The sequence below is a fragment of the Acanthaster planci genome, linkage group LG01 (genome assembly GCF_054643075.1).
Source record: "Acanthaster planci isolate LZ-2023a linkage group LG01, COTS_SCS, whole genome shotgun sequence".
NCBI lineage: Eukaryota > Metazoa > Echinodermata > Asteroidea > Valvatida > Acanthasteridae > Acanthaster > Acanthaster planci.
The window spans coordinates 37,885,626-37,906,454 of NC_141777.1; the positions used below are offsets into that span (position 1 = coordinate 37,885,626).

Genomic DNA, 20,829 nt, shown 5'->3' on the forward strand with positions numbered 1-20,829 from the left:
CAAAGAATATTTATAACTATCATTCTACCTCCTCGTGAAGTTTGATGAAGCCGTTCCCTCTACGACCTTTGAATTTGTTCATCATTTGTGAGGCCAACTTGTGGTGGCCTGCTCTCACAGCGCGATGAATCATGCCTGTACAGTCATAGCCTGAACCCTTCAACAAAACGTCACCAAAAATTATTATACTACGCTATGACTTGAACTGTCAAATTTTTCCTAAAAAAGATTCTTCTCAGAACCATATCCTTGAACCAGAAATCTTTCCACTGTGTTGCAGAAAGCCTTTCAAATACAAGCTTTCTCATCATCCCGAGCTTGCAAGTTTCCTGTATTCACAATAGGCATTCTATGCTTTTCTGTAAACTGGCAAACAATTTTTTTCCATTTTCAGCAACTAACATAGCAGTTAATGTGCGTCTGCTGTCTTTAACCATTTTGTAATATCAGATTTCAAGTATCTTACAAGGCTGCTTCTTTTTCAAACTTTTCAAGTGAATTTGCTTCTGGGCGAAAGTGAAGAGTCAGATATTTTCCAAGGTGAGCATTGCACAAAACCTCAGCATAAATGCATCTTTCACTGGTTTGACGCTTAGAAGGAAAGTCCGTGAACTAGCCAAGATACAGGAAAGACCTGTACATATTTTTACATTTTCAGTGCAACAATTCTCATACATTCCCACCCCAATAAAAAAACTCACCTCGGCTAAGAGAGAGATGGCATCAATCGACACACCATGGTTCAAAGCTTTATCAAATCGTACAATATTTTGGATGTCATCTTCACATTCAGTGTCCTGAATAAAAAGATTTAAGACACATTTAAACAATTTTTGAACTGATCTCAGTAAAACCATATACATTGTACAACATTAACAGATATACATGTATTCTGCACATAGAAATGGTCATTGTGTCGAAAGAAATGATTACTTCTAAATATAATCCCCACTTTGCTCTTCTGACTCTTTGAATCAAATTTGCTCATACTTGCAACTTGAAATGGAGGCAAAATGTTCAGGTGGAGGGGGGGTTTGGTCATCAAAAGTTTATTTTTCAGGGAGCAATTCTGGGCTGGGGCTGGTGAGGTAGGCATAAAGCTAAAAATGCAGAAAACATAGAACAATGTAGTGCGTCTGTGTTTCACGAGTACGAGCCTGATTTTTTTCTCTTCAAGTAAACTTGATGAACAGTAAAAATGTCATAAGGGCCTCAGTGCGCTAACACACCGCCTTTGAATTAACAGTAAATTTTGCAGTCGTGTGTTTTGCTTTTAGCGCAAAAATTGCGCATTGTGTTGAGTTTGAATAACGCATTATGTAACGTTTGTAATGGACCGCGCAATTTTCAGTTATATGTCACAATGGCTGTTGCCGTGGATCGATCAATCAGAACTGAGAATTTAATCTGCCTGATGATAATCACAAAAACTCTTCAGTTGTTACCTTGGTTAAAGCACCATTTCCTTCTTTACAGGGTCTGTTGCATGGGATGCCATCACAGCACATCATCCAAACATGGCATTATGTCAAAAGCACACAAAAAAGACATACATTAAGCAATATCCAAATGCCTTTGTAGAAGGGACAGATAAAATTTTAAGAAATCAATTAATAATGATCATATTATGAATGGGTACCAAGTGATACGTTCTTTGGAAATATATGTACTAATGCCTTGAATACTGATTGCCAAAGGTAGGAACAAGACCTTAATTCAGTGCAAAAGAGACGTCCTTTTGTTGCATGAAGCAGAGCAAACAGGAAGGGGTGCTGATGCGGTGCTTGTATACATTATTTGAATATTTCATGGTGAAAATTAGAGTTTGTTTATTGACCCCCGATGAATCTTTCTCCAAAACAGACAGATTTCAGAAAGGTTCTGACGGGCTCAAACCTAAATGTCCAGTCTTCAAACTTGAGTGATTTCCAGTTGAACCCACTTTGAATATCCTGTGAAGTCCGATGGATATGGTTGGTCAGGCATTGCTTTGCGTGGCTTGTCTTGGTTGTAATATTTCTCTGCGATGAGCAGCTTGAGGGCGTCGGTGTTCTCCATCTTGAGGGCATAGTCCAGGGCATCATCCTGCAGACACACACTTCTCCTGACGAACAAAGAAGGGATCTCCTTGGTGTTATTGATCAATTTCTTCAAGAGGGCGTTGTCCTTGGTCAAGACGGCGCGGATAGCCCGCTTGCAGTTGACGTAATCCGACACTTTGGGAATCTCCTTCTCATTCCTGTGACAAATACACAAAAAGTCTGCTTTTAGCCTCTGAAATATTCACTTGCAATGACAAACAGACTGACTTGATAAACATTCAACCCCAAATGGCAGCAGGCTCTGTAATTCAACATGAGAAGTTCTTTAACTCTCATTTTCAAGCAACACTTACTTATAACCTTCAAAAATCTGTATTACCCTCCTGGAAGGTCATGCCAATCAGACACTGCATTTTACTATTTTGAAATTCAGAACTCACAGTCACCATTAGGATGTACATGTATACGTGTCAACTTGCAACTAAGCCTTGGATAGGCTCATTGGGCACAGGCTTCATAATCAGTTTCCACACCTGGGGACTCCAAAGTGAGTCTTTCAGAAATGCTTAACACAGACATAGGTTGACTTTAATCTACAACTGGGACATACTTGACTTCAAACATCGGATCCTTGTCCACTACTTTGATGTTCAGGTTTGGCGTCAGTCTGCTGTTGGGATGTTTAGCCACTTTCTTCCCCTTCACCTGAAGCCCACTCTTGTTGGTTGCCTTCTTTGGCTTGTCCACCAGCTTCCCTTTTTGTTTTGCCTCCCCGGTAACGGTCCTTTTCTTGGTGTTGGACGTTTTTGGTTTGACCATCAGCTTGCCCTTTCCTTTCAGGTCCCCTGCAACAGTCTTTTTCTTGGTGTTGGATGTGGCCACCATCTGCCGACTACTAAGCTTTCCAAAGTTGACCTTCTTGGTCTTGACAACCTTTGTGTCCTTTATGCCGGTGGCTTTCTCAGATCTTGCTTTTCCCCCTTTCCTACCTCCCCTTTGAAGTTTACCAGCCCCTCCCTTTTTAGTGGAGGTCTTGACTTTGCTCTTTGCATTTTGCCTCGTGGTGGACTTCTTAACTGAAATACAATTGTAAAGGTTTAAATTCATTGACAGAAAGAATGCCAAAAGCAGCTGTTCACTATTCAGGGTTCCTGTGACAAGTTGCCACTGTCACAAAATGTCACCACTTTAACACGTCATGTCCTGAAAATTTGTGAAAAAAAGGTACTGGTATTTAGCACTGTATATGAAAAGAAAGTGGCTACAAGAATGTGCCTGCAGCTAATACTTTGGCTATTTTTTATCTGTTTGCCCGCTAAAAACCTACTATTACATGTAGGTAAACTTAACGTGAATCTGACATTGAAGCAGAGTAAGAGTCCCCACCAAGACATCTTCTCTTTCATGGAGACTTAACTCTAATTGAGGCAGGGGATTTGGTCCAGTGCCACAAATGATCCCTGTGTAAAAAACCACAGCCCAGACCATTGCCTAGGCATATTAATTCAGACACAAACATAAAGGTCAAAGTTTATAGAAACATTAAACAATGATTCTCAAAATATTTGGCAAGGAATGGAAATAGCCATGTACTGGAGTCTCCCGTAATTGGCTACAGATCCATAAGCAATTATACACATCTTGGAATACAGTAGTGAAAAAGTGTGCTTTACATGGTAACAAAAATATAAATAAGAAATACAACGTAAAGGGAATTATCATGGATAGAACTAGATACAATTCTCGAAATACATTTTGTAATGCAGTTTTGTGTTACACTGTAAGACTACAAGTAATAAAAGCATGTTACAACTCAGTGGCATAACTATCAGGTGTATAAGCTGCCCCCGAGTGGCCCCTTCCATTTGAGATCATCAAATGCATAAGCTGAAGTGTATTAGCTTTCAGTGCATCCCAAAAAATCTGTGCCCCCAATCCAAGTTTAACCCTAGTTACATGTACGTCACTATTACTACAATCGATGTAGGTATGTGATCAAAGTACAATGAGAAAGCCCCTATACCCAGCTGTCAGTTAGCATAGTGCCAGTTGCTAATGTGCCCGGATCAATCTGCCAATAAATTCATACACACCTTGGTTTGTAGTCACAGCTTGCCCTTTTAGTTTAGGCTTGTTGGAAACCACTCGGATGACAGTAGTCTTGGCTTTGGACTTGGACTTCTTGGCCGGCATTCTCACTGCTTTCTTGTCAGGAGGTTTAGATTTAGATTTAGATTTAGGAGCCCTTGTTGAGGTCTTCTTTGTGACTCTCTGGGGGTTAGGTTTAACAACCTTCCTGATCTTAGCAGGTACATGTCGCTCCGTCTTCTCTCCACTTGAGGAACGTTTCGTTGCCTTCTGATTCTTGTTTCTCAAGTCGCTCTGTCCCTTTGAACCTTGTTTTTGACATTTGAATTAAAAAAAAGTCATGTGGCTAGTTTCACACAAGATTCAGTGCGTACATAAAAGTCGTTTTTTAAATAAGTGCATTTCAGTCTGTTATGTGAACCCTGCATAAGTGAGCCTGGAATGATTTACACACCCCAGGTTTAAAGGAACTAAGCAAAACAATCATTTTATTACAAATATTGAAAGTACTTTGTACAAGTATATGTGTACATGTACCCCTTTGTGTTTCAATTAACCTTCCTTTGAAATCTTTGTTTCGTTAGTCTAATCTGTATTTTGGAGCTGTTTTGATTGTCGTACTCTGGCAAATTTATACATCCATGAGCAAAACCGTGATGTCATCTAAGACGCTTGACCTCAATCATGTCAATGTTATATTGATTTGTGCACAAAAAATGCTGGCGTCTTTTCATTGCACTGCTTTAATTTGCCATTTTTTAAGCAATTGTTTGCTTTGTAAGAATTGCTCTTTGAATACAATTCTGAAAAAAGGCTACTTACTGATTTACAAAAGATCGAAATTTGAGTGCCGTAACTGATTTACATTATAGCAACAGTGCCCTCACTTGTCTGGAAATGCATGGACAATTTCCAATACACTTAACTCACAAAAGAATTGAAACAGTTTTATACATTGAAGGAGAGAACATGCACAAAAAGTGAGTCTAAAAAAATTCATTGCACGGGTCCTTTTGCTATTTATTAGACAGGAAACAAACCAGAAATGCACTTACTAGAAGGCAGCTTCCATAAAAGCTATCCGTGTAGATCAGCAAGTCAATGAAACTAACTCAATCAAATTTCAGTCATTAAGTTTTTCTGACAACATAAGGTGGAGCATTGCAGCCAATTTCACAAAATGTGGCCAAACTTTGCACCGCATGTAAGCTGTAAAGTTTTGGCAAAGATATGCAATATACTTTACATTCAATTTTGCTCAGTTGGGTACCCTGTGGCTAGGTAAGGTGCTATCTAAACATCTTAAATGATGAGAATCTCAGCTCTTACAATAGCTGTTTCTTTGTAATATTGTAACGTTAAGCAATGGTGAGCCTTCGAACGACATCAGTTTGTAAAATCTTCCATTTTCAATTTGCTTGGTGCAACTTACATCACATAAGATGAATGCATAAAATATGCCATATAATGTTGTGCAAGTCACAGCTTTACTAGGTGTGTAAACTTTGCAAAATGTGTCATCATTTGTTGCACAACTTACTCAAAACAATGTGGCATGAATAAAGTTATGCCATAGCAAAATGATTTGAGAAATCGGCTACTGGGCTCTTTGAATTAAAAAAACTTCAATTCTTGTTTATAAATGCAGACTTAAAGCGTCCACTACTTCTTGTAATTAAATAGCAACTTTTGGAATTAATTGCTACAAACCTTGTTTCGTAGTTGTCTGCTTGGTTTGAGAGGTCATCGTTCCACCCTTCATCAGCTGCTTGGATACATGTACCTCTCGATTTGCAGGAGTCTTGACTCTAGTCTTGGGCTCCTTAGCGAGCACTCCAACATCATCCTGGTTTTTGCCTGTCCTACGAGATTTCACCACTCTGGCCTCTGGAGATTCAACTTGGGAAGGTCTTTTTAGGGTCTCTCTGGTGCCTCTCTGGGTGTTAGGCTTAACGCCCTTGCTGAGCTTTGTGGGTGGTTCAGTCATCACTTGGCCTGAAGTATTCTTGCTGGTCTTACGAGTTTTGTCTCTGACATGCACATCAACATCTTCATGACCTAATCCTGAAGGAAAATGAATATTTGTGAAAAATGCAAAAGTAATCATTCATGGGTGAACAACGCAAAGCAGTTAATTTAGTATAAAATATCCTAGACACTTAGATCTACATGTAACCCTCCCCATCAAATAAACTCAAAGATAACCACAAATCATCATTAGGTTCAGTGTTCAGTTTATTTTTCTAACAAGTCCATCCACCACTTTAGCCTGTAGAGTAGCAATTAACAAGATCAAAATGAAACTAAAAATGTTGAAATCCCAATAATCCCTGTTCATATCATCTTTCTTACGATCCACACTCCGCGTCTTAGATGCAGGAGACAGCCTTGAGACTCTACCCATTGGAGAAGGGATGCTGCGAAGAGACTCTACAACCTTCTGCTTTCTGGCCTATACAAAGCAGAAAAGTTTGCTAGAGGTCATTTTGTTATTTTATAATCTACTGATGATATGGCATGGTAAAAGTCTGCGCTCTAAAAATATCGGGGGTTTTAGGTAACAACACTCTATGTGCATTGGGACTCTGCAACAATTCTTTATACGTCAGTTCCAGGCCTGTTTCAGGTCTACTTCTCAAAACTAGAAGGTGGGTAGGTGCGACCCAGTTTCTTGCTGTAGCATCTTTCCCAACTACACTTACGAGTACCCTAACTTATCAGCACTCTGAGAACAGCCAACTGTAACGTTAGCTGTGATCAAACGCATAGATTCATGTGTAACTGGTTCACAAATATCCACTGCCTTTGTTTTGTAGAAGACATGTAATCTGACGTTCTTACACTTTTTGGCAGTTGACAGAGTCAAATCAAGGGGAAACAAGTAAAAAAGGATTGCCACCACATGGACACCTTAAACTACAAGATCAAAGCAATTACACAGACATGACAGAGAATGGCCGATTCTGTATCTACAGCATGGGATTAATCCATGGTACTAGACACTAGCAGATTGGTTTAATTCAAACTCAACACCGTGACCATGCTGGGTGCAATTGGTTTGCACAGCTGTGCAATCTGTTGTTGTAGGCCCTACCGTTTGCCTATCATCTGCCATTAGCCAAGCAGGTGTTTTGATTCATTGCTGTGGAAGACTGTTTTTAAAAAAAGGGACAATTTCATGCAGGCATAACCTGATGACTGGGTTGACTGACTAGCTGATCGACTGACCATGTCTAATAACCATTTATTACTGACATTACTACCGTCAACAAGTAGGCCTACCCCCAGAACTGAGGGGTTCAACGGAGCTGATGTCGGACCCCACAGTTCTAGAGGTAAATTAGGCCTAGCTACATTAGGTGAATTATTTTGATAATGTTCATTTGGCCTACCATGTTTAATCGTTATGATTTCTACCTGTGTCATCACCATCACAGACTCTTTAACCACCTTCGGCTTCAATTTCAACGATGCAGCAGTTCCTATCCTCTTTGAAGAAGCATCACTCTTCCTTAACCCCCTCGTCATCATGTTCGTACCTGATGATGGCCTATGTTTTGTTGTTTCTTTGCTGGGCATGATAAGATGATACCAAAATAAGCCTACACGTAACTAACTGATCAAGCCTAAGACTAAGTCGATAGCCGATGCAAGTGGTTGGCAGTAAGTTGTGCGTTTCGCTCGTTTGGTGAGGCTGAATTACCAGCAAGGAACAGATTTTACAGAGTCTGTGAGCATGGTGAGGAGGCTATTTCTCGTCTGCAGCCAGGGTTTACATACAACTTTACATGTTATGTTCTATTTCATCACAGGACGCACAGTTATGTGCATCTGACATGATCAGGCTCGACTTGCCAACTACATGTAGCCCGCCCAGCTGCGACTGCTCGATTGCTTGCGAGACAAGTCACAACCAGCCCGGCGCCCACACACAGTGCATGTCATGCATGTCCTAATTCTCTCCCCCCCCCCCCGGTAATTGCGTTTTCACAATTGCAATCGTCTACAAAACGATTCTGTCCGGACTCAACAAATATGTTTGAACATAATTGGATCCAAATTCTGGCGCCCTTTTTTGTTATATTTTTACTGCATATTATTAAACTAACTTGCACCCTTGACTCAGCAGGGGCCCAACTTAATGAAATAGAATCCTACACCTACGGGTGCAGTGTCCCAATTCAAGGAAAATTCTCCGCCGGGCCGAGGCGCAGAAAAAGTACCCCCAGAGATTGTTTCGAAAAGAGGGGTCTGTTTGGGCCAGGAAATGGTGGAATTGTGTCAGTATGGCCCAGGATCATCTCTGTAGATTCAGGGGCACCCATCTGGGGGCAAAGCAGACAAAAATGGGATTGAAAATTAGTCAGAAGAGCCCCAGGAAGGTGAGGGATGTCATTTGAAAAATGGCCGCTGGGAGGGCTTGGCAACATTCACTTTTTGGGGGGTGAGTTTGTTTTGGGCGGATAATTAAAAAATTCATTGGTTAACCTACTAAAAATTGAAAATCAAATGAAATCTGAAGGACCAAACAGCACATTGATTTTTGTTTGAGAGGCCTCAGGGACTTCAGTTGCCTGCCATGGGGCTCCAAACTTGGTTGATTTTACACTATTTTCAATGGAGCTTGAATTAGTTCAGTGCACCCTATATTGCCAAGATGGCGGCGTCCTGGATGTCATGGCGGTTGGATTGAAAAATCATTTCTCACGTTTGCGATAGTTACACCAGTGGTGGAAAGACCGGAACAAGCCAGGGATAGCAGTTTTATGAATTGTGAGACATGAGAAACATTTGATTGTTGGCAGCAACACTCCACTGGTAAATACCCATGCAATCATGTGGAAATTCTGAAAAACAATTAACTCTGTCACTGTTCATGCTGTTTTGCGTGTAATTTTCAAGAAATCAGCAGTGACCGAAGGACTTGATGGTTTCCGTGGGCCAACCCTAACCGAGCTTAACCCTAACGGAGGCCAACCCTAATGACGGCTAACCCTAACGGAGGCCAACCCTAATTATGAAGGGTAACCCTAACAGGGCCCTAACCAAGGGTGGGGGTACTTCCTCGATGGTCAAGTACAGCCCGCGCACCAACTGACCAAGCTGTGGATATATGCGCAGGTGACTGAAAGTTCTCGAAACACTCTCCTTGGTGGTTTGTTCCACTCTTGTGTTGGAAGTGCCCTATTTTGGGCTCAGGTTTTCAACTCTTGGGCTGGAGCGTGTCAACGGGAATAAATTCTACGTAGAGCTTTCATGTCAAAGCATGGCTGAAGTTTCATAATTTTCTTGTATTTGATCTCTGCTGTTGGTAGTGTATGGCCAAAGCGGTAACCCTTCCTTATCAGTAGGACATGCTAGTTGAAGCTATTCATGGGGAAAGGTGCAATTTTCAAATGCTGATTGGACATTCTTCTGTTTGCACTATAGTAGAAGTGTACATGTACAGTGTATGTATAGGCAGTTTGTGCACATTTGCTATTGGCTGACCTTGATGATTTACTCCCCATAGCACAGCCAGTCGACTTTTTTTTCCAATTTATTTTCAAAAATTGAGTTTTTTGGAACATTCTCAACCATTCAGCATTGTTTCTGTGTCAGACTGTGAAAAAGGGGTGTATATAAAGGGTGCAGTGTCCCAATTCAAGGAAAATTCTCCGCCGGGCCGAGGCGCAGAAAAAGTACCCCCAGAGATTGTTTCGAAAAGAGGGGTCTGTTTGGGCCAGGAAATGGTGGAATTGTGTCAGTATGGCCCAGGATCATCTCTGTAGATTCAGGGGCACCCATCTGGGGGCAAAGCAGACAAAAATGGGATTGAAAATTAGTCAGAAGAGCCCCAGGAAGGTGAGGGATGTCATTTGAAAAATGGCCGCTGGGAGGGCTTGGCAACATTCACTTTTTGGGGGGTGAGTTTGTTTTGGGCGGATAATTAAAAAATTCATTGGTTAACCTACTAAAAATTGAAAATCAAATGAAATCTGAAGGACCAAACAGCACATTGATTTTTGTTTGAGAGGCCTCAGGGACTTCAGTTGCCTGCCATGGGGCTCCAAACTTGGTTGATTTTACACTATTTTCAATGGAGCTTGAATTAGTTCAGTGCACCCCTACAGGCGGCAAAACCGCCGTCTATAAAACCCTCATTAGTGAGTAGTGCAAACTCTTGATGGCGCCCTATACTATCGCATGCACGCGGTCAATCGCGAAGGGCTGTAGTCTTGAGCATGTTGGGAGAGGCTGAGCGAGGGAAAATCGAATTTTAAATTGCCGATTGTCCACCGGAATACATGTAGTTCTCCATTTCTTACTTAGTGACAGCAACTTGGAAAGAGCGTGAGTCAATCTGGAAAAAATTGTGGCAGAATGTAATTGAATAAGTCTGCAACTCAAGGTTTTAATCCCATTCTCGCGTGAGGCTAATAATTTTTTGAATTATTTTTATCCTGTTTTATTTTTTAATGTTATTTTGAAGAGAATGTCTTCAGGGTCGTAAGAAATATTTTGATAAAAATTTGGATTCCATCTGACTCTGCCGAGCAAAGCAAAAGTGATTTGAAGTGGGGATGATTTGAGATTTTTTTTTGTACAAGTGTAACACAGAGCAAACTGTGATTATTTTGTACACAAAAATGAGTGTGGATTTTAACTGAAAAGTTTAAAATTTATATTTTTGTAAAATCTTTGTTCTTATTCGTGCTTTATGTCAATGAATCAAATGCAGGCTTTACTTCTAATTTCTAAAATTTACCCACCATGCTATTCAATAATGAACAATTTACTAATTATACTAAATTTCCAGTATGTCCAACTGCCAGAATAGGCCTAATATTGAATTTAGGCCTAATATTATTTTGTGCAAGGCCCATAATCTTAGTCCTGTGTCGTGACATGAGTCAGGTTATTTTGCCGGGGGGGCAGGGGACAGAACTCAGCTGGGAAAAATGTTACATCCTGACTCCGCTTCAGCAGTTGTGTACAAAGTCTATGGGGAGTGAAGAGAATTTTTGTATTTCCCAACAACATCAGTAAATGTTTCTCAGCCCAGAATTCGTGTTTTCCATCATTTCTGTAATGACCGACTTTTATTGAGATGACATATGATGAGAAAAGTGGAGTCAGGATGCAACATTTTTTCCCTCAGCTGTGCCAAGTTCGATTTTTTTAACTTCGCATGCATGTAGACTTGGTGACACCCTTATCATAAATGTGAAGTTCAAAGTTAATCAGACATACATGTACTCCTACATGTAGGTCTAATCGTATGTTGCCGTTTGTAAATTTCGGGACCCCTTTCCTATACATAGGCCCTGTAGGAGGAATTAGATTGAAGTTTTCAAACTCATCTGGTCGATCAGATGACAATGACATTATTTTGTCAAACTGCAGGGTTAATTTTGTAGAAAGAGGGCAGGGTTTGATTTTTGAGGGAAGTTACAGGATAAAAATGACAACATTGACACAGACTGTGCACGCACACATCCGCTGAAAAATTTACGTGGCAATAATGTCAAAAAGTGCTTCGTAGATTGTCTCTGATTGGTAGCAGAAAGGTTTCATTAGAATGCTGATCTCTGATTGATCAAGATGAGCCAATTAGGGACTAAGAGTATTGAAAATAACAGCCAGATCATGAGCGCATGCATCCACATAGTGGTATTGTGATTGGTCACTGGAAAGTTTCCTCAGAGAGTGGATCCCTGATTGGTTGTGAAGGTAGATTAGGGAGTAAGAGTATCAAAGAGAACAGCCAAACATTGCCAAAGGTCACGCAGTCTGGTGTGTGTGCATTTGTCCAGTTGACCCTGCATTTACATGTATGTTGGCAGACATAAATACTACTAAGAAAGTCGTATTGTTTCTCCTGATTTACTCTTCCAAATGTAACCTAAAAAGGGTCATGACAATCAAGAGACATTGCCCGAGTAACACACTTTTTCGGGGCCGATCTTTACCAGTAAAAGTAACCAAAAAAGGGTGTCCTGAAATTGACGAACCCATGTGTTTTGGTGCTACAGCCATTTGAATTTTAAGGGGTAAGAGTTCTATATATGGCAACACTAATATTCCCTTAATAATGCTTATAACAGCTATCGAAAAGTGATAACATGTCCTAAAAAGTGAAATTTAGCTGAGAAAAGTCTGAAGCATTTACTTGAAAAACACCGAGGCTAGGTTTTTCAGACAAGTCTCATATCGGTACATGTTGGTTTGTGCACAGGGCCATCAAGTGGACATTCCGTATAACTTCTCGTTCAAGGCTACTATGTGTATAATGCTTGCCAGCCCGTATGCATTGAGCATTGCAGTGGAAAAAGTATACACATGTACTTTTTTGGCTGACCTGTCTCGGACAAATGCATGCTGTGCAAGAATGGTAGGCGTACATGTATGTTCCATTTTTGCCAAATTGGTTTCGAAAGGAGTACAAAGAGTTACTTTTAATGCTCCAAATGTGCTAAACACCTGAAAAAATTCACTGCAGAGATATCAGAAAAAATGTCAAGGGGGGGTGGATTCTCCCATCAAAGTCTTGATAGGAGGGGGTTAATATGAAAAATGAAGGCATCATCGGTGTAAAGGAAGTCCTTCAAGGGATAGAGGAGGCTTCTTTATTATAGGCATGCAAGAATTTTTGCTGTCAGTCTCAAAGGCTCGACTTGCAGAGTTGATGGAAAACATTTATCAAGTAGCAAGGTGTACACGTACATGTAGCTTGGAAAACCAGCACTGTGTCTAATGTTGCAGGGAATTTCATAACTGACTAATCTCGTCGGGCCATGAGCCATAGACCAGGGGCTTTCCAAGCTGAGCAGAGTCTTAGGTCTCACAAGTATTTCCTACTCCAGTCCAGATCTTCTAGGAATTTTAAAATAATTTCATCAACTTCACTCCAAGTATTTCTTCATACATCTTTTCAGTGGTCCTGGAAGAACTTCAAAGATGAGAGCATTTGGAAATCAAAGTCAATTTAACTTCCACAAAAAGAGTGCACGTCCACAAGTCTTGGAATAATTTTCATCGTCAGACACCAAGCATGAACACTCTGTTTTCAAGAGTCTTCTGCCATCACTTCATGCAGGAGCCCATAAGGCATACAATTTACGTGTACTTAAAATTTAGCAGTTACAGTCAATGCAGCTTTCGAAGTTCAAATTATCCCAGGACCAGAAACAGTGCTGTGATCTCACCAAGAAAGTTTCCATGTTATGGAAGTGTGCACCTGTTCCCCCATCCCTGCCGATTGCAGCTCCACAAGTCTGCTTCATGTGAGGTACCAGCTTGTCTCAGAAACATTTCCCGGCCAGCAAGGATGGCCCCTCTGGAATCCATGCCAGTGCTCCAAAGTTGCAAAAGCGTTGCCAGTAAACGCCACATTATCTCCAGGCCCCACTCTGCCAATGACAAAAGCAACAAAGGTGCTGTTTCCCATCATGATACGGTGTTACTGCGCATGCAGAGACTGGAGAACTCTCTTCGTTACCATGGATATTCGACCATCCGAATTGGGTTGGTTCTTGTTGTTGTTATTGGTAAGTTTTAGGCTTGTGCAGAAAGTTCTTCCAATGAAAAGGGGAAAAAATTTTTCCATTTATCCATTATGTTTACCGGTACATGTACATGTGTGTTAACTTTAGATTTAACTATTGTAGCGATCTCACATGGTCGCCCAGAGTTTGTGATACAAAATTGGAAACTCAAAACGTTAACTTTCTCTGAGTACGTCTGACATCAAGATGTTTTGAATCTGTTTCTTCAATGGTAATAATGCTGAGTAGGTAATTGTTTTACTAAATCAATGTACCAACTAGCTGATGCCTTTTAACAAAATGAAAATCTGCTTGAGGATTATAAGTCTCTTAATTGACACCGTTGAAGTGTCTGAAATGTACATCCAGCACCATGGCATAGTCCAAAAGTGACTTTTGCAATTGAATCTTCCATGTAAGAATTTACTGAGAATTAATTGCCAAAATGCCAGTTTCAGCTCACTTATTTAAAAACAGGGAAAATTTGTACAGGAGCTAAGTGTACACGTATATGCAGATTGAAATGAGCTGCTGTTTGCATTTACTTTCACTTTGGGGGCATGTGGCCTGTGGTTAGGGTTTATAGCTTCTGATCATTGGGTCATGGGTTCGAATCCAGGTGGTGGCAGCATGTTGTGATCCTGGGCAAGTCACTTTACCCCTATGTGCCTCTCTCCACCAAGGAGTAAATGGGTACCTGTGAGGACTGACATGGTTATGTTAAGCCGTTTGCGCCGAAATGGCAGCACCAGGCTAGTATACTCCTCAGAGAGCTCAGATGGTTTAAGGAATGTTCAGATGATGTGCAGAGATGATAACAATTAGCACCTTGGAATGGTTTTCTAGATAGATGGCATTTTACAAGTGTGTTGTTATTATTATGGTTATTTACATGTATTTCCTGATTAAATTGTAAGTCCACAGGAAATCTGCTTCCTCATATAGTGTGACATTCTTTGGTGAGGGTTTGGTAATTATGAAATTATTCCCAGATATTTACTGTGAATTACAATGTCATGAATGTACTCGTAGCAAGTACAGTACTAGCAGCATAACTTTTAGTCTAATTGTCTTTATCAACCCGTTTCAGGAATTGCTGTCTACATCTTCCGGGAGGCCATCCGTGAAAACGTGGCCGAGGAGGTGTCCCAGGTTGCCACGCGCTCCCTGGAGGACCGACTCGTTGCGGAGAGAGCCGAGGAGTTTGCCAAGGGCCTCTTGAATGCCCTGCTGAAGGATGAGCCCATGCATCAGTTAGCGAGCCAATTTGTCGTGGAGGTGCTGCAGCGTGCAGAGACCAAGCAAGCAATGAACACCTTAGTGATGGACGTGCTTAAAGACCCTAACACCAAAGCACAGTTAACAGCCACAGTTAAGCAGGTACGCACAGATGCACTGTTTTGAAAGTATTACAAACACAAGATCTCACAAGACATCTATCATAATGAAAATTTTCAGAATATCATGAATTCTTCCCCTTCCTGCCATCAAACTGTTGAATAAAATTTCATTTTGAACTTACACACTGCACTGTCTGAAATCTTCCAAAAACGAGTGTTTTCATAGTGTGACATGGACAAAGGTAAACAAAATTTGTTGCTGATGTAGATTGTAAGATTTATGTCTGTCTCAGAATTGAGCGTTCAATCTGTCACCTCGTGAAATTATCCTTACCGTTGTACTATTGTAAATCATTCTTTATTTGTGTACTATTTGCTTCGGAACAAAACTTTTACTTTGGCAATGCAGCCGTGCTGTGCACTTGGATGAATGATTTCATGGACCACCATCAATGAGATACTGGGGATTTACTCAGGTGTTGAATGAAACATTGTAATCATGGTTAATATGGCCATTTGTGTCTCAACAGGTAATAGTAACAGCACTGAATGATGAGGACTCCCAGGCCTACATTAAATCAGTGCTGAGTACCATACTCTCCGACAAGGAGACCAGACGTGCTGTCGTAAACCTGCTAGGCTACGTGTTCCGAGAGAGGGAAGTCAAAGAGCAAACGGCAGCTTTCTTCCAGGAGGTGCTGAAGTCAGAGACAGTAGTGGACCAGGCAACACAGCTAGGTAATGCTGGGGCCAGTCACTCGGATAGAGAGATTGGTTTCATTTGGAGATAGAGAAAGTACAAATTAATATTACTGGCTCCACCATCATTATCATTGTAGTCCTTCGTAGGGCTTTGACTAGAAAGTTTAAGACAGTGCATCAAAGTTGCCATTTCTGGTGAAAAGGCTTGTAAATTTTCCCAGGATGTGAAAAGATGCTTAGGCAACCTTCATGTTAAATCCAGTGGACTGTGAATTGTGCAATTTTGAAAATTTTGCCAAGGAGTCATCACCTGCTAAAGCTTTTAGTTCAATCCCCCTTAAAATGAAATCGTATGATTCTATAAATAATGTTGATTGTGGCCTGAAATGAGCCCCACGTAGGGATCAAATTTTGCATCAGGCTGTAACAAAGACATCTGATGAGCAAGAGGTTGTGGGTTCAAGTCACACGCGAATAATCTCATGAAAGCAGTAATCATTTGCAGATGACGAAATCCAATTTAAACATGCAAATAATTTGCCCTGTTGAACAGGGAAGCAAGTCACAAACAGCGTCATCAGTGATCCAGTTCTCCAGGAAAAGACAGGAGACTCGCTGTGGACAGCCCTGGTTTATTCTGTTACTCCCAGATGGTTTAGTGGGTCATCTACACCATCATCGTCGCCATCTGCTCCACCTGACAGTAGTCATGTAACACAGGATAAGATACCGCAGACCGATAGGGTACGGCAGGATTCTGACGAGGAGTCTGTGCTTGGTGGCTAGTCTCTTGAAATATGACTCACTTGCACTGACATCTGTCTTTATGCAATTCAAGGAGTTTCAACTGCGTACTTGTACACTCACTCACCATTCTGTGTTGTGACAAAATGTATCAACTTTATTTGAATGATTTTATTTATTATATTTTTAGAACCAGAAAAGAAATATTGTAGGACCTGTTGATTTACCGTTTATGCAAAATACATTCTCTTTATTGAAAAGTCTGAGAAAATGTACTAGTATTTGTTTTAATACTGCAATAAATTCTAAATGCCATTGTTATTTGTACATATTTTTACTAAACACAACACTTCTTGTTATATTAAATGAATAAAAACCAGAAGGAAAAAAACCTAAAGATCCAATTTAGTCAAGCAGTATGTACTTGTAACATTTCCTTGTCACTGTTTTATTCAAACAAAATCGTCTACGTTTGTTTGGCACATAATGCTTATTAACCATTACTGTGGTCCTTTCACAAGTCTCTTCACAAAGTTTTGCAAGACCAATCAGAAGTTACAGGTGAACAATGACAAAGAACGCTTTCGTCACGGTTGATTTAAATCGCTTGTGAATTGGCTTATTAGACCTAATAAACTTGTGATGGACTTACAGGGACTTGAGGTGGACTTCCCTACAACACACTGTTTCTACCTAATTAATAAATTTACAAAAAGAAATTAAATTAAGGATGAAACTCTTCCATGTTTGAGATTCACACGGAAGTTGGTTTTAAACTACATTTTTAAGTTGAAGTACGTGTGTACGTGTAGTTCGTGTTGAAACCTTCAGCCTCAAGGAGCCATTGACATGTATGACTCGTTTACCTTCATGCACATTAAATTTGATTGGACTTGAACCAGGGACGTACAGGTACAATGGATGACATAAAGCTTTTCACTTTACCATTAAATTTCTCTACACTCACTATTTCGAATATGAATTGTGATTTGCGGACGTTTACAAAAATCTCAATGAAATAAAATTCAAACGAAAATCAGGGGATCAGCTTGATATGAATCAGGAAAATCTGGGCCGTTGTCAGAGTGGATTTTTGTGAAATTGTATCTAGTGAGAGAACAAAATCCGTAAAAATCACATGCGATGTCCAGCACGCGGAGGGGATTATGGTCCGCATGACAAAGAGGCCCCTGAGGAATTTCTGGAAGAGGCAAGTTGACATCTGACGCCAGCTGTATGGCAAACTTACTTTTGGTCGTCTGGAGGTCAAAGGTCGTTTTTCTTTTGATAATAACTACTCCAGTGATTCTGACGTCTTACTGATCGGCAAGGCGTGGGTTTGATTGAATCCCGCTTATGCTAGCCTAATTTACGTACTTTTTTTTACATTATGTACCTTTTTTGGTAAACTTTCAGAAAGTTCTGGGCATTGTACAGTGCTGTGCGGTGAAGGAAAGGACACTCAACGTCAGCTAAGAGTGGCTGAGGTTTCACGATATCATACCAACTTTCACAAAGCTAAACGAATTTTGTAGTTAGTGGCCGCCAAAGCTCATCAGATCCAAATGGTTGGTACAGAATTTTCATTAACTTTTCCAGTGGGCTTAAACCGAGGGACATTCGGATAATATTACCTTCCCCAACTTTGGGTCGGGGATTAGCCTAGGCATTAACCCCCCCCCCCCCAACATAGCACTCTTTGCTTGTAGGAAACATAAATAAATTGTGGGTTTAAGGGGGTTTCGTTTTTACTTCCAGCCGTTGAAATGCAGAAAACGAAAGTGGACAAGAAATTGCTCAGAAACTGAAAAATAACTCTCGTCACACATGAGGAATGTGCGTCCAGTCACCACTCCACGGCAAGTTTAATTTATCGTCATCCCCCCAACATATCCCTCTCCCCGCCCTCTACTCGAGCGTCGGGCACTGACAATGAATGGATTGGTGCCACGCTGCAACTGGCCACTGAAGAAGTCGGTGTTTTGGTGTTTCCACAGCAGAAATGTGTTGGATTTTGTACAATTTCTAAGTTTTGAGCAAGATTGAAATGCATGCGCTCTTACAACACCGACAGACAAATGTTCAGAGCTGAGGAAAAAAATCGGGATAGGAATTTTCGAGGGGGGGGATTGGGGGTCACGGCTAACTATTTTCGATATGAGAAGAAATGAGGGTAAATTTTAGAACAATGTCCTGTTCGGCTGAAAAATGTTAATTTTTCAGTTTCAGCGTTAACAAATGTAATTTGTTAACACTGAAAAAACGAATTTGGGTTGTTCCATTTCGACTTTGGGTATTGTTAGACTGTTCCTTTTTATGAACAACTGCCTTGCCAAAATTTAAATATCAATATCTGTATATTCTTACTGCCAGTGTATGGTTGTCTTTTGTGTGTGAAGGTTTTTATTTTTGGTGTTTTGTAGCTAAAGATTGTTTGACAAAATTTTACTTTTAATTAATATTGAAACGGTAGGCCAACACGCAATTTGGCCTTCAGGCTATTATTTGCGGATAATAACCCACCCATCTAGTTATCAGGCAAAATACCAGATTGGACATAATCATATGTACCTCTTTCGTTTTGTAAAAGTCACCCGTAAGTCACAGTTATACCATTGCTTGACTGATCACCATATTGTTTGAATAACATATGATCCAAAGATTCATGTTGGGACTACAGTATTTTGGGAAAAAGTCGAAAAACCATCCTAAACGAACAAACAGCATGTGACAAGTTCCACATTACTGGGCGACCGACTTGACGTACTCCGAGTGATCTACTGTGTAAACAAATTTTGAAATGATTAGGCCTATCGTTTCCTTTTCTTTCGTAATGGATTTTATTTTTGCGATTTTCATGGTAGAAAGATATCTACTCCCGCCGTAAACGGTGCTTATGCAATTTTTCGTAATACGGTATGGCATCTTGGATCAACTGCTGAATTTCAGGGGAGGGGATCAGTCTCCTTTGCTGCACCAGATGTCTCCTTGTTGGCATGGAAGCCTGTGCTTTCAAATGCAGACTAAATCATCCCTACTGCCTTGTTGTTGCTCCACGTTAACATCGGCATCAGCCAGTTGGAGGGGGGTTCCTCTTTGACTTGCTCCCAGCAAAGTAGCTGCTGACTGAACGGCAACCCGATGGCCTCACATAGCAGATGCAAGGTTTTGGCGGGGTTGGCCAGAAGGTCGTCGGCATCTAGCACTACGGGCTCCTGTTGGCTGAGCGTTGTTATGACGTAGTCGTACGGGCTAGCCAAGGATTGGAAGAAGTTGACTTTTATTGTGAAGAATATGTCTTCAGGTGGAAGAGAGAAGACCGATTTTCATGAGACGTAATTGACTTGAAAGGATGGTGAGTAACAATTCTTTGCCAAGAACGAACGACTTTCCAGGGTATGGTTGCTCATACACCTCCTTCCATAACTTGATGTTGAAGCTGGGCTCTCCAGCTCAGTCTCCTGCCTTTCATGACATCGTGGATCTCATTAAAATACACTAACAGCAGGTACATGTATTTATGGAGGACCAGGGCATTAGGAAGCGGCGATTGCGCTCTCATGAGTACGGTGGACAGACACCTTAGCGTACTCCAGATTAGAATTCTCTTTTGCGTTGCCATGGATATTTGAGGGACCTTTATCCAACTTTCAGTGCTTCGGTGATGAATACTGTAAACTTCTGAACCTGTCCTCGCTAAGTAATATGAGAGGGTTCATGTGCAATAAAGGGGGGAGGAAGAAGTGTTTATTAAGACGAAAAGCACAACGACTATTGAAGAAGATAATTCGACGCTTTTAGCGTCGGTTTGCGCACTTCCGCGTAGTGAAAACGAGGCTGTATGTGTCAGCTTCAATTCTACGATCAGACGATTGAAGGTAAGGAGTCAAGACACAAAATACATAAAGGTATGTTAAATTCAGACTTTTCAGGCTGCAAATTTTTGAAGAAGAGTCTTTCAGGGTGACTCGACACGTAAAATCAAAAGAAAAAATAACGGTAATTTACCGCGAACTAACGTACCTGCAATGGTCGTGTATCTGCATGTGCAGAGGGCGTGGTTTAAACTGAAGTGGCGTCACACTCACGAACCGAATACTGTAGGTACAGTGTGGACTCCGCGGGCGCGCACGACGAAGTCCAACACAGGGAGCCTCGGTTTGGATGCGGATATGTGCAGACGGCACTCATGTGAAATCCCTCTATAGGCCCAAAATGTTGGTATACGCCCGTCCTTGGCCCTGCCCGGGGAGACTGTCATGGTCACTAAATAGTATTTTTTCAAATGTAGAAAGCACACTCATTATAAACGACATTTGATTATTTTTAAAGGGAACACATTTTTATTTATAAATCCCAGTGCAGAGTGAACACATAGATTTAGCC

The 20,829-nt window shown here is 40.9% G+C and overlaps 2 protein-coding genes and 1 pseudogene across 6 annotated transcripts in view; 1 reads left to right on the forward strand and 2 right to left on the reverse strand.

The window, feature by feature from the left end:
* Positions 1–8,050, reverse strand: part of LOC110980545 (poly [ADP-ribose] polymerase tankyrase-like) — a 44,030-nt gene extending 35,980 nt beyond the window's left edge. For 2 of the 3 annotated variants that reach the window (XM_087137114.1, XM_087137112.1), the window contains exons 1-9: positions 7,548–8,050; positions 6,483–6,582; positions 5,841–6,194; positions 4,136–4,438; positions 2,653–3,118; positions 1,943–2,239; positions 1,446–1,479; positions 702–797; positions 29–157 (exon numbers count right to left, since the gene is read on the reverse strand). In XM_087137114.1, coding sequence (XP_086993240.1) covers positions 29–157; positions 702–797; positions 1,446–1,479; positions 1,943–2,239; positions 2,653–3,118; positions 4,136–4,438; positions 5,841–6,194; positions 6,483–6,582; positions 7,548–7,709 — 1,941 coding nt within the window. In that variant the 5' untranslated portion in view covers positions 7,710–8,050. Of the gene's footprint in view, positions 1–28; positions 158–701; positions 798–1,445; positions 1,480–1,942; positions 2,240–2,652; positions 3,119–4,135; positions 4,439–5,840; positions 6,195–6,482; positions 6,583–7,522 lie in introns of all 3 variants that reach the window. The other variant, XM_087137119.1, reaches the window with a different exon arrangement.
* A 2,260-nt stretch (positions 8,051–10,310) lies between these two features.
* On the forward strand, positions 10,311–16,840 carry LOC110980546 (uncharacterized). Of its 3 annotated transcripts, none has more exons than XM_087137132.1 (5): positions 10,311–10,540; positions 13,049–13,660; positions 14,748–15,037; positions 15,528–15,735; positions 16,253–16,840. In XM_087137132.1, exons 2-5 carry the CDS (start codon positions 13,165–13,167, stop codon positions 16,483–16,485), a joined length of 1,227 nt encoding a protein of 408 aa, XP_086993258.1. In that variant the 5' UTR covers positions 10,311–10,540; positions 13,049–13,164; the 3' UTR covers positions 16,486–16,840. The 3 variants fall into 3 exon arrangements, with proteins under 3 accessions (XP_086993258.1, XP_022093034.2, XP_022093033.2); XM_022237342.2 differs by having other exon boundaries at positions 10,311–10,521; XM_022237341.2 differs by having other exon boundaries at positions 10,311–10,463.
* Positions 16,841–19,315: 2,475 nt separating this feature from the next.
* LOC147800728 (uncharacterized) lies at positions 19,316–20,070 on the reverse strand (annotated as a pseudogene).
* Between the last annotated feature and the right edge of the window lie 759 nt (positions 20,071–20,829).